We start from the raw sequence: 13,376 nt of genomic DNA, 5'->3' as shown, positions 1-13,376 counted from the left end.
CTAAATATAAATACTACTCCCCCTGTAAAGAAATATAAGAGCATTCCGTGATCTAAATGCTTTTATATTTCTTTACGGAGGGAGTGGGAGGGGTCCTTTCTCTAAATATAAATACAAGGAGGGGCCCATTCTCTAAATATAAATACAAGGAGGGGCCTTAGGGAATCTTTTTGAGTAGTATTTCTTCAATTTATTTTGACATTTTTTCAGGTAGGGGGCCATAGAAAGTCGTAGAGCGCCCCCTCGTGGTTCCCGTTTGGTGATACTTGGCGTCGAAGTCACCCGCGGCCGTCACCTTTTTTTTTTCTGCCGCGGCCCTCACTCGTGGTCCGTCGCGCAGCGCGGGCGATTACCACATGAGCCCAAGCCCTGCCGCCTCCCGTGCGCCTCGCGGATCTTCATCCATCCCGGACCGCCTGCCCTCGTCGCCTGGCGCCACGCGCGCCCACAAGAACCCTCTCGACACGGGGCCGGGCACCCCCCTATCCCTTCCCCGATTCGAGCGAGCCCGACGCCCCCCACCGACCGCGCCTTCCCCACCACACCGCAGCTCCGGCGGGCCCAAACCAAATCAATCGCCGGATCCCCCTCCCCCTTCTCCCTCTCCACCGCCCATGGAGCTGGCGACGCGCGATCTCGCGGCGCTCGGCGCGGCGGACCTGGTGCGGGTCTCCGCGGCGATCCCGCGCGCCGCGCCGCGCACCTTCGCGCTGCTCACCGCCTGCCTCGTCTTCCCGCTCTCCTTCGCCGTGCTCGCGCACTCCCTCTTCACCCACCCCATCCTCCGCCGCATCCGGACCTCCGACTACACCGCCACCTCCGCGCAGTGGGTCGCCCTCTTCGCCTACCAGTTCCTCTACCTCATCTTCCTCTTCACCTTCTCGCTCCTCTCCACCGCCGCCGCCGTCTTCACCGTCGCCTCCCTCTACGCCGCCAAGCCGGCCTCCATCGCCTCCTCGCTCTCCGCGCTGCCGCCCATCCTGCCCCGCCTCCTCCGCACCTTCCTCTGGGTCTCGCTCCTCATGCTCGCCTACCACGTCGGCTTCGTCATCACCGTCGTCCTCCTCATCCTCCTCTTCGACCCGCCCATGACCGCCTCCACCCCGCCCCCGCTCTCCTTCCTCCTCGCCCTCCTCGCCGTCGCCTTCCTCTTCCTCGCCATCCACGTCTACATCTCCGCGCTCTGGCACCTCGCCAGCGTCATCTCCGTGCTCGAGCCCCTCTGCGGCCTCGCCGCCATGTCCAAGAGCAAGCAGCTCCTTCAGGGCCGCACTCGCACGGCCGCCGTCCTCGTTTTCTCCTACTTCGCCATCTGCGGGCTCATCACGGGGATGTTCCGTTCGGCTGTCGTCAAGGCGCGGGGCGAGGAGGGGAGCCTCGACATGAGCTTGGCCGGCCGGATAGGCGTCGGCGCTCTGCTCGTCTCTGTTCTCGTCTGTGTCAATCTCTTGGGGCTGCTCGCGCAGAGCGTCTTCTACTACGCCTGCAAGGCCTACCACAACCAGGAGATCGACAGGACCGCGCTGTACGAGCACCTCGGCGGCTACCTTGGCGAGTACGTGCCGCTCAAGAGCAATATCCAGATGGAGAACCTGTGAGATTCGTAAGCTGCTCACTCGCCTGCTCCTTCCAAATACTAGCTGTGCTGTTGGATCCTGCTCTAAAGAAGAGCGTGGCATTGCCAGGACTTCATTTAGTTTTCTTGTTTCTAGTTTATTGTGCTTGCCTGTTGTAATCTGTAATTAATAATAATGCGCAGTATGGACTGATCTGTGGTATGCAACATAAAGGAAGTTCTCATTCTGCTGCAAAATCATGTTCTTCTTTACTGTGTTTGTTACTTATCATTCTTGGCTCATGGTTAGTTGATTTAGTGGTAAGAGTGGAGGTTAGCATTGTGATATTGAGTTATTATTCTCTTTGCCAGCTTGAGGAGTTCATGATTGTTGATGCTCTTACTCTTTCCCTGTCGTGACACTTAGAAAAGCAAGCAACCGTGTAGAATTGATGATGACTGTCGTGACATTTAGAAAAGCAATCGCGCAGATGCAGTTTTGATTTCTTAAGCATGGTTGGAGTGGAGATGACCAGTTTTTTGTGGGAGTTTGGGAGATAAACTGCACTATTATTTTCATGTTACAGGACTGGTCCTGTTATGCACATCTATAGTTTAGGCAGAGAACTATCTAATAAATGTGCACAATAGTTTCAACGAAATAAATGTGCACAATTAGCTTTGTTGTTAGAGAAAGAGATGGGTAAAATTTGAGGAGTATTACTGATGCATTCCTTTCAGCTTCTATACTCAGTTGTGTTGGAATATGTTTCTGAAGTACTTGTCAAAATCAGTATGTTCCTGTTTTGTCATAACATTGTGCAGTTTATCTTATTATTTAGCAGTGATCTTGTTGTTTTTAATTTGGTTTATACTTGTAGCAAGTTGCAACCATCAGAATTCATCCTTGTTATGTTTTTTATCACCGTGCTACGAAGCAAAGCTTGTTGAAATGAATGCACGCTCTCTTGTACTGTGCTAGTAAAATATGCCATGTTTCCAGTTTGTTGCTTACTCGATTGAATTGAATCAATTTTAAGTTTAGATATATGCTATTTCAAGGATTGCTTTGATCTGTCGAAACTTCTGAAGAAATCTCAATTTGTTTCTCACCTTAGGTTGCAGAAATTTACTTGGTTACATGGTATTCAAAACTCTATAATTTTGTAAGATCTGTATGTGTCATTAGAGCCTTGTCATTTTCATTTCACCAAGTCTGATTGGGATGACAATGGGACAAATCCTAAGCATGGTTTTCGAGTCGCGCGACTAGTCGATGAGTCACAAAAAAATGTCGACTCGAGTCGCGAGTCGCGACTAGTCGCAACTGCAGGCTCCACTTTTTCCGAGTCGCTAGCGACTCGAAAACCATGATCCTAAGGCAAAAAACCGCTATCTAGGGATGAGTGAAGATGTTTTATCTAAGAGGGTACCAGGAACTTGTAAGTTGTAACTATGCTTAATTGGAACTGGGCTTTTCATGAAACCAACAATAACGGTTTATTTTGGTTCCCTCAATTCTTCATGTTCGATTCATTTTGTTAAGATAAGTGAACTTACCTTAAAATCCTATCCATAAAGTTGTGTAGATTGGAGAGTGGTTTGTAAGATTAATTCTCCATCATGATGGTGGTAGGAGTATCGTGCACGACCATTGTGATACCTTTTGTTTCTTCTATATACCATGTTTGTGGAGTATTTTGGGAGCCATTTTGGTAGCAGGACTAACATATATACCATGTTTGTGGAGTATGGAGAACTATGGATTGTGATGATGCCCAGTCAGAGTGCACTTTGACATGTGAGTGGCGACCTACTATGATACCATCTCTTTGGCCTGAAGTAGTATTATGATCAATGCACTTCCTCCGTGTCACGCAACTTCTCCATTTGAATAAACAGCGAAGCTTTTTTCTGCTCGCTTGCCTAGATGCTGATGGATGGTGATGCTTGATAATTTCTTCCTTTTATACTAGGATCTTCCTTTTATACTCGTTCACTCGTCTGCTGCGTGCCATTATATTTCTGTCTATTGGTCATGTTACTTTCATCCTAACTTACTTAGCACGAATTGTCCTGTTTGTTTGTAATACGATGATTTTGCTGGCCGGATTTGCTTGTCTTTCTGGAAGGACTGCTTTACCGAGCGATCCTGACCAAGTTGGCCCTCGTCAGCTATTCGCGTCGTAGCGATAGATTAACGACTCAACCGCTCGGTGCTGGTGTCTGAAACATTACATCGGTGTTCTGGAAACTCACTCCTATCTGTACTTTTAATTTTTTGGAACCGTTCAGTAACGGAGCAACTTGAAAGGAACCATGTCGCTCCAGCTCAGGACCTCAAGTCAAGCCCTTAGGAAATTGATAGACAAAATGCTCTTTGATCTGAATAAGAAAGCCGTGAGGCCTCGTTAACGTGACCTGAAGTCGTGTCTGTCAATTTAAATATGGGCAGTAATCTGCGCCGGTGCTCCGGCTTAAACTTTCGGCCGGTCCGACCTTGACCGTCAGATGTGATGCATAGAAACCGTTCAGATTGAAGCGTCTCGTCCCCACTTCCGCATCCCTCGCACGCAGGACTCTCTCTTTCCCACCTTATCGCTAGTCAACGCAGACGCCCACGAACGCACTGTCCCAGGCCGCCGCTTGTCCCTAGAACAAGACGCCATCCATGGCGCCGCTCGCTTCCCCTGCTACTGCATCTGCCCCCAACTCGAATCGCCGACGAGCCTACTCGCAGCGTTGCTCGAAGTCTTGGGGAAAAATCCCCACCTCTGCTAGCCGTAGGGTGATGCTTCGCCGACGAGGCTACTCGCAGCGGCAACGCCGCGCGTCGTCTCTGGCGCCGGTGGGTGCCGCTTGCAACACGTCGTGCTACTCGTCTCCATCATTTGCATGTGTTGAATCCAGCAAAAATCACCGCCGGATGTAGCATTCACCATCACTGTTGTAGCAAAATCAAAGGACAGGCGGACACAGACAGATAAACTCCGATGGTTGGTTCAACAAATTCCAACACCGTTTCCAGCAAAACTTGTCACCGATTGCAGCAAAAAAAGCAAATAAATTGTCGCAGCAAAGATCACAACTTACGCGGATTCCCCAACAAATTCAGACAAAGGTTCCAGCAAAAGTTGTAGCCGGTTCCAGCAAAAATTGTAGTCGGTTCCAGCAGAAATCCGATGAATGTCGCAGAAAAGATCACAACTTACGCAGGTTCCACAACAAATTCAGACAACAGTTCCAGCAAAAGTTGTAGCTGGTTCCAGCAAAAATTGTAGCGAGTTCCAGCAAAAATCTGATGAATGTCACAGAAAAGATCAACACTTACGCGGGTTCTCAAGCAAGTTCAGACAACGGTTTCAGCAAATTTCATTGCCGGTTCCAGTAAAAATTGTAGCTAGTTCCAGCAAAAAGGTAGCAGCATAATAATGACAGCATGTGCTTGATCGCCAGCAAAATAAATACACTAGTTCCAGCAAAAATCATTGCCGGTCCCAGCAAACAATCTGGCTGGTTGAAGCAGAGGTACTGGTTGGGCATGAAAGGAGAGCATGCCTCATCTTCCTGGCCATAGCCCACAGCCGCCGGCGCCCCTGCTTCCAACAACGCCTCGAGGGCATTCCTTCGGGCAAGGCGGAACCGCCAGCAGACCCATGCATCAACCACCGGGGTGCGGTGGAGTGTGTGACGCCCTCTGTACATGCAGCAGCTAGAGGGCAGCTTCGAAGCAAGAGAAGGGGAGAGATGCTTGCATCAATGGGGGAGGGAGGTCTCACGGCAGTAGGCGGTCTGGCCGTCAACGACGGCAAGCTCCGCATGAAGTGTTGAGGGGGCAGGCATTGGGCGCCATGGCAAGAGCAGAAAAAAGAAAGCAGCAGAGGAGAAGAATAGAGATGAGAGAATAAGGGATGGGTGGTTGGCCTACTAGCAGCAACAGGAAACCGAGTGCACCGGTGCGGCCGGCGCCGCCGGCGCCCCGGCGTGAAACGTTTTCCTTTAAATATGGCGTACAAGGAGGCGGCATTGAAATTGGACAAGCAATGGCCATAAGGCATGTGTCAATTTCATTGAAATTTGAAAAGCAATAGCCATAGCCATGTGTCAATCTAATGTGAGATCATTGTATCTTTAGTTGGAGAGTAGCTGTATGTAAACGTAAGCATGGCGACAAGTTGTATATATCGTTGGTGTGATCCCTCTGAACCTGCATTTGTAAAATCTTTGTCTCCTGCACCAATGCAGATTTATTTTTTCTTGCTAGAATTTTCTTTGTCTCGTAGTATATCTATACCGCACCTAGCAAGATATTTGAGGTATCTATATTTTCTAAAATATTTTAAGTGTTTTTCCTCCAATATAGACGGGCGTGGCATCACGCACCTATATGTTGTAGCAGGAACCATTGATTAGTGGAGTGGTGTCGCTTTCCCCCTTCTCTACTTGGTCGTTGCTGTTAGGAGTACTAGAGTGGTTCGCCGAGTATCCATCGGCTAAACATGGCGAAGCACCTCTCGGGCTCGTACTCCGGCGCGGTGTGCCCGCCGCCCTGCATCAACCGAATGGAACTTGATCAGCACCAGCTTGTGCATCCAGGCAGATTAAGAAGGCAAGTGTTACCTTAATGGTTGCGAATGTCATGTTGTTGGAGTAAGTTAAGGTGAACCTGCAACAAATACATGCATCAACAAGAATATGCAGTAAGCGTGAAGCAAGTAGTAGTAGCTAGCAACAATGATGTGCGTGTGGGGGTACCCAGCAGACTGGCCATGGAGATGCCACGCCCTCCAATGGTGGGCGATGGGGAAGCCAAGTGACCTTATCCACGCCTGTGTCCCCAGGTGCGGCACCATCGCGTCATGGTCGCCGCTGTATACAAGCGCACGGTAGCCACCATTGGCCGTGACGTTCCGGTGGTACTCAATGCTGCTCCTGAGGTCGATTGTGTAGGGCAGATCGCCGTTGTGGCACCTCACCCACTCCTCCACGCTCCCCTCCTTGATCCCAAGAGCATTTCGGGCCACCTCCGCATTTGCCCAGAAATACGATAGGTAGTACCCATAGGTCTGCCACAATATTGGTATATATAGCACTAATAAGTTACTTTTAAAGAGAGTGTTTTTTTGGAGCCTGAGCTTCACCACAACTTTCCCTACTTTTATTCTCGTTTAAGTACTTATAAGTTGTTAAAAGCGATGGAAAAATACAATAGGCAGTATTACCCATAAGTCTGCCACAATATTGGTTAGTTTGTTCTACATAGGGCACTATTAAGTTGCTTTTTCCTTAGCTAAGTACTACTCGCTTCATCCCATAATATAAGATGTTATTGCAACTAATATATTAGTACATTAGTTGTAATAAAGTTTTATACTCCCTCCGTTCCTAAATATTTGTCTTTTTAGAGATTTCAAATGGACTACCACATATGGATGTATATAGACATATTTTAGAGTGTAGATTCACTCATTTTGCTCCGTATGTAGTCACTTGTTGAAATCTCTAGAAAGACAAATATTTAGGAACGGAGGGAGTATTATATAGTAATAAATTGTTAAAAGCGATGGACGGCTATCTAACTTGCATTGTACTGCATGAAGAATGGAGACATTGCTACTTACGATACATCCAAATGGAGGGCGAGGTGGCGGATTTCCAACTAGGATCCTCCTACCAGAGCCACCCGAGTACTCGGTCCCACTATCAGCTTCTGGTCGGGCTGGAACGGACGCAAAAACGCAGGTGTCCAACAAAATTTGGGCCTGCTGAACTTCGGACAAAAGCTGCAAAATCGCATGGCGAACAGTCAAATCAATTCTACCATAAGATGTTTCTTTGTTCTTCTTACATGATTGAAATCATCCAGAGCTTGGGCGCACAAATCATTTGTTGGAAACATGTAGTCCTGTCCTTGGCAATGCCCCAATATGGTCTACATATATTATCAACAAAGAACGTATTAATGCCCACCCTGATCGCGATAGAATGGACTATATACATGGCTGCAAGGAGGCTCGAGTCTAGTTACCTCGTATAATTGATCTGATATTATACCAACTCCGTGAGCATATGGCACTTTAGAGCTTATATCGATGCTTTCACCAGTCGACGGGTTACCTACTAGATATCCCTGAAATCAATAGACATACATATATAATAATCATTTATGATACTTACTGTTATCGCTAAAACAACTAAGTAGTAATGATTATGTCATTATGGTACCTTAAGATTAATGCGGGGACTATTTCCTGCTTCAATACCTGAAGAGGGAAGCTAGTGAGCATGAATTCATATACAGTTCAGAACTTCAGATAGAGCTTATAATGAATTGAAACAATTGATCATACTAGTTTGCACACAGATTTACGCAGATGGACTTGCAAAACAGGGCACATGGTATATACTATAAATGTACCTTGTGAAATGATGTGCACGATATATGGCACAAGTTTTCCAGCATAGGAATCTCCACCGATATAGAAAGGATTTTTCAGGTATTTGGGGTGGTCGCTGAACCACTTGATGAGGAAGTCATGGAGCTGCAATGAGGAGGACACATCCCCGACCTCGTACCCCTTGGGTTGCTTGGAAAAGGAAAATCCAGCACCCACCGGTGAGTCGACGAACAGGATGTGTGCCACCTGCACATTCCCTTGGTACTATTAGGGTGCAAGCGCAAGCAGCATGCGTACATATACATTACAGGCAGCGAGCTGCTTCAGATGGAACAAGAAGCTGGCTAGGAAGACCTTTGTCCATGAGTTTGGATTGATGTGCAGGCGTGGTAAGCTGCCATTGTAGGGCTCCAGGACGAACCTGATGGGACCTGTACTATACATGAATGATAATATGATCATGCTGCAGATGGAGAGACGGCCCCGCAATCAGTAATAGTAGTTGATTGGATGAAAAGAGAGACCGATCTCGTAGGCGAGCCCGCTGAAGACGGAGCAGTGGTCGCCGCCGGTGAGCCAGAGAAGGAAAGGGTCCCCCTCGCCGCCGGCCTCCGACTCGACAAAGTAGTAGAAGAGTTCCGTGCCCTGGTCCACCTCCACGTACCTTGCGATTCAATTCATTCATGGACATGTCGATTTATAAGAATGCAAGAAGTAGATAGACTTTAGCTCGTGGAGATTGAGATGGAGACGAAGGTACCCACCCAGTGTGGAGGCGGAAGGGGAGGCGGCCGTCGAAGCCAGGGAGGGTGGTCACCAGCTTGGAATCGATCGTGCGCGGGGCGACGGCGATGAAGATGAACCACAGCAAGTAGCAGCAGCAGAGCAGCCGCGTCGGGATCATCTCTGTACTCGTACTCGGACTAGCGGCGGCAACGGCGGCAGAGCAGAGCAGAGCACGGGCAGCGGATCAACTGCTGGCATAGTTTTGGCCGGAACTGTCTAAAGGCGGAGGAGATTTTCTGCCGGTCTCAACTGCTCTACCACACGTGTCATGCCCCTTAGCCAGACGTGTCACGGCAGGACGACTGGCAACATCCGCCGCTTGGAAACGAATCTAATCACCGAAACTCATCACGTCAGCTCGGTGAATCCCAATCAGTGCCACGCCTCCGCGCATAGTGGGAGTAACTTAGTAACATAGAACTTTTTTTTCCGAAACGGAAGCAAAATTTTTGCCTCATCTATTAAAATAGAGAAGGATAGAGTTTTAGAGTTAGACAAGACCGTAGTACGGCATGACAATTACTCGCGCAATACAATTTTTCCTAATTGTTTAGCCCCTGCAGTAACCCATAGGTTGACCTCATCTATAATAATGGCCTTATCTATAATAGCACATTTCAAGACATAAAAGAGAGCAGCATAATGAAAGTAAAAAAAATTACGAGAAATATTTTCGCTCTATTCATCAATTGTCAAGACAGTACAAATAACACTAGAAGTAAAAATTACATCCAGATCCGCAAACCACCTAACAAATACTACAATCACCGGAGCAAGCTGAAGGCACAGCACCATCATCGTCCCTTCATCATTAGAGCCAGACCAACCTTGTTATAGTAAACAGTCGAAAGTCGTTGTGCTAAGTCTCGAGAGGACCAGCGCGCCAGAACAACAGCCGCCGATGAAGAGAAGCGTAGACCGGAAGGATCTAATCTGAAGACACACGAACACGTACGAACGAAGATCACATTCAAGTGGATCCAGACAAACGCCGACCGAATCATGTGAGCTCTGTTGAAGTCAAATCTCCACACGCCCTCTGATGATGCTAAACGCACCACCAGAACGGGGCTTAGACGGAAAAAACCTTATTTCAAATTCAAAGAGCCACCCCCGCATCGTCTTCCTAAATAAAACACAAATCTAGACAAACACAAAAAATATCTAAAAATGATGTATGAGCCCTTCCGCCGGCAAGGCCGAGATCCACTGCACTTCTATGCCTAACACCACGGAAGACGAAGCCGATCTACGGCGGCGCCAGCGGGAGGCGTGGTTCCTGATCGCCCTCGCGTTAGCGCACGAGGCGAAGGCCAGGGGATCGTCTCTGTACTATGACTACTCTTTTCGTCGGGTTTGGACTTCAGGGAGCAAGTTAATCACGGTAAACTTAATTTAATACATAAATTCTACTAGTCGATACAAGAGAGAGAAAAGAAAGAAAGAAAGAAAGAAAGAACGAGAAAAAAATGTGTATGGCACATGTACATCGAAGGTCATTTTCAAACTTTTTCCTAGCTTTTCCATTTTTTTGTCTCTTTCTACATAGATAGGAATTTACGGTTCCACACTTTCACATATATGTCCAACATGCACTAATGAAGAGGAGTTGGCCCCTATGACACCGCTTGCTGCCAAGGCATCGGCCCCGGTCGCCCTGACCGCTGCCCAGCCGAGTGTGGGATGTGTAACAGAGGCGTGCGGGGGATGGAAAGAGGTGTTGCCCCGGCGTGGTCCGCGTAGCCCAATGTTGCCAGCCCCGACAATGGCTCCTCGTCCCATCCCTGCCTGGATGCATGGCCGGTGCTGCAGATGCCTCGTTCGTGGGCACCGTGCGGCTGAGTGTAGAGATCTGTTTCGGTGCTCCCGTTGCTTGGAGAACGGTCACCGTGCACGTGGATGTCGCAATCCATGGCGTCCTCTAAGCTCGCTGTCATGCCTTGCCGTACAACCAATTATGGGTATCGTGCATCGTAGTGCTAAAGCTTCATGTGAGAGTTCAATGAAATCCGCGCTACCATCCAAGGCGTTTCGTCATGGGTCTTGGGCGTCTGTCGTCTCTGCTACCGGTGGCTCGGCCACCCAGCCTGATGTGCAGTCTGTTCTGGCTGATCAAATCGCGCAGCTGCAAGGTTGGATGACGCGGGTTGGGAGCTTTCTGGAGAGGGCGGAGGCTGCTCTGGACAAGCTCTCCTTAGGGACGGCTATGTTGTCAACCAGTCTGATGTCATGCCCTCTGATGTCATGCCCTCCTGGTGTGGCCGGTGCTGCCACCATGGAGGAAGGAAGCCAAGAGCTATATGGATGTTTCTCTCCTCGTGTTGGGGACAACACATCGTCACTATCGACCTTGTCTCCTATGCTGCCTACCATTGAGGGCGAGCCCAGCGCCGTGCTCGAGTCTCCGGTTCTACAGATCATGCCCGACCTACAGGAGCTATGTCTGAGCCCTGTTTTGCCTTTGTCTGTGGAGCGCTTGGAGGTGGACTCATTAGTGATCTTGTGTGAGGGGCATGTTTCGCCTCTGTCACGTGAGCAAGTGGAGGTGCCTGAGGCAATTGTGTCAGTGGTTCCTGTGGGCGATGTTGTCGTCTCAGTGGTTTCTGTGGCTGATGATGTTGAGGCGGTCGGTATGTTGGCGTCTGACCCTTTGGAGCCCAGCCAGTCGCTCGCCTTTGTGGACGACGTAGGTTCCGATGTTCCGGTCACCAACTCACACGTGACCGTTGGGCACGTGATGTCTGTGCGTGAAAAGGTCGATGAGATTCTCTTCGAGTTAGAGATTCACAGTTTGCTCAAACGTTTAGAGGCGGCTAGCCCTGGATCTGGCAAGGCGATTGTGGAGGAGGCTATCAGAAACCAAAGAAAGAAGAGTGGCGCCACAGGAAAGGCGTCCGCAGCTGCTTGATGGCAGTCTTTTGATTGTCCTTATTGCGTGGCTTGTCTTGGTGGTCTTGGTGGTCCTCGTGGTCTTCGACTGAGATTCTCTCGTTGGATGGTTCTTTGCGATGTTGTTGTGTGGGGGTTGGTAGTCGTTATGTTTGGGTTGTCGGGCTGATCATGCACTTATGGGGTTGCTTGCTCTATGAGTTAGTCCTCGAGTGGTAGGTTTGTATTGGTTTTCGCCCGGTTTTCCAGTAATTAACCGGGCAACTCTCTTCTGCTTAATTAATCAATGAGACAAATCTTTTGCCTCCGTTTCAAAAAAAAACATGCACTAATTTCATCTTTCCTCTATCCTTTCACTTGTACGCATACCATTAATTTACTTCAATACCATTTTAACTGATAATTCATTGAATACGTACACTAGAAACAAACGCCTCTATAATAGGTTGTATTTTCTTGTGTAGATGTGAAAGGACATACCTATATAGTATGTATTTCGTTTGCAAAATATATGTATAGTATGTACTTTTTTGCAAATGTATAGGAGCATATGTTGTAGAAGATTTTGTGGCCACAACAAAGTGATTTGCATCGGCGGCCTCGTGGAGCATGATCGGCTTCTATGTGTTACTGGTTTCGTGTTACTGGTGCATCATGTCCATGCTGGTGATTTTAACACATCAAACACAATACGAGCATAGAGGAGGGGGCCTTCTCACAATGTCCACGTAAGTGCAAAGCACCGATCGATTTATTGTGGCCAGGAGATAAGGGTTTGTCCTGTAACTGCCTTCACTACCCCCGCCTCGAGCCCCACTCCTCTCTCCTTTTTTTCCCTTTCCTCTCCCCTTTCTCTCCCCAACAGGCAACCTCATTCCCACGATCTGGTCCTTCCTATTCACGACCATTGGCAGGAGGGTCCCGTCGGACCACGCCCGCCCCCAAGCGGAGGAGGAAAGTGTCCTAGGAGGGGCGTCCCACGGCTAGCTCGATGGTCATGGTGTTGTTTCGTGGCTGGTTTGCCTTTGGGTCGGCGGGGCAGATGAGGTCCGCCGCTACGCCCTTGCCCTCACCGCCGTGCGTGACCACCATAGTGGCAACGGACTACAACGCCAAGATGAAGGGCCTCTTCAAGTCGAAGTCGCGGACGCTGACCGACGTCGTGCGACAGATGCCCGAGCCTCATGTCTGTGATCTCATACTGGACTCCGAACAACCTTCGATCACCAAAACACATAACTCATATAATACATATCGTCATCGAACGTTAAGCGTGCGGATGAAAGGATCGAGAAGAGGTGTCTAGAGGGGAGGTGATTAGACACTAAGTGAGAAAAATAGTAGTTTTTAATTTCCTTAAGTTTGAGTGGAGTTTTGGCACAAGTTTAACATTCACAATACATAACAAGCAAGCAAGCGAAGAGTATATGAGCAGCGGAAAGTAAAGCATGCAACTTGCAAGAATATAAAGGGATGGGATTGGAGTGTGCAAACGCAATTTGGAGACACGGAGATTTTTGAGACGTGGTTCCGATAGGTGGTGCTATCGTACATCCACGTTGATGGAGACTTCAACCCACGAAGGGTAACGGCTGCGCGAGTCCACAGAGGGCTCCACCCACAAAGGGTCCATGAAGAAGCAACCTTGTCTATCCCATCGTGGCCGTCGCCCACGAAGGACTTGCCTCACTAGGGTAGATCTTCATGAAGTAGGCGATCTCCTTGCCCTTACAAACTCCTTGGTTCAA

At 48.7% G+C, this 13,376-nt stretch overlaps 2 protein-coding genes across 2 annotated transcripts; one reads left to right on the top strand and one right to left on the bottom strand.

Moving 5' to 3' along the window:
• Positions 1–384: 384 nt before the first annotated feature.
• LOC123071081 (uncharacterized) lies at positions 385–1,828 on the top strand. Its single transcript, XM_044494559.1, has one exon. It carries the CDS (start codon positions 615–617, stop codon positions 1,596–1,598), a length of 984 nt encoding a protein of 327 aa, XP_044350494.1. The 5' UTR covers positions 385–614; the 3' UTR covers positions 1,599–1,828.
• A 3,072-nt stretch (positions 1,829–4,900) lies between these two features.
• Positions 4,901–9,000, bottom strand: LOC123071080 (serine carboxypeptidase-like 18). The gene is made up of 11 exons (XM_044494558.1): positions 8,718–9,000; positions 8,478–8,617; positions 8,308–8,384; positions 7,974–8,199; positions 7,781–7,818; positions 7,584–7,685; positions 7,404–7,487; positions 7,177–7,338; positions 6,311–6,621; positions 6,176–6,221; positions 4,901–6,104 (listed from the first exon to the last, which is right to left on the bottom strand). The coding sequence occupies exons 1-11, from the start codon at positions 8,855–8,857 to the stop codon at positions 6,021–6,023; spliced, it is 1,410 nt and encodes a 469-aa protein (XP_044350493.1). The 5' UTR covers positions 8,858–9,000; the 3' UTR covers positions 4,901–6,020.
• Positions 9,001–13,376: the final 4,376 nt, after the last annotated feature.

The sequence above is a fragment of the Triticum aestivum genome, chromosome 3B, assembly GCF_018294505.1.
Source record: "Triticum aestivum cultivar Chinese Spring chromosome 3B, IWGSC CS RefSeq v2.1, whole genome shotgun sequence".
NCBI classification, from domain to species: Eukaryota; Viridiplantae; Streptophyta; class Magnoliopsida; order Poales; family Poaceae; genus Triticum; species Triticum aestivum.
Note: the sequence above shows the minus strand (reverse complement) of the source record. Positions and strands in the feature narration are given on the sequence as shown.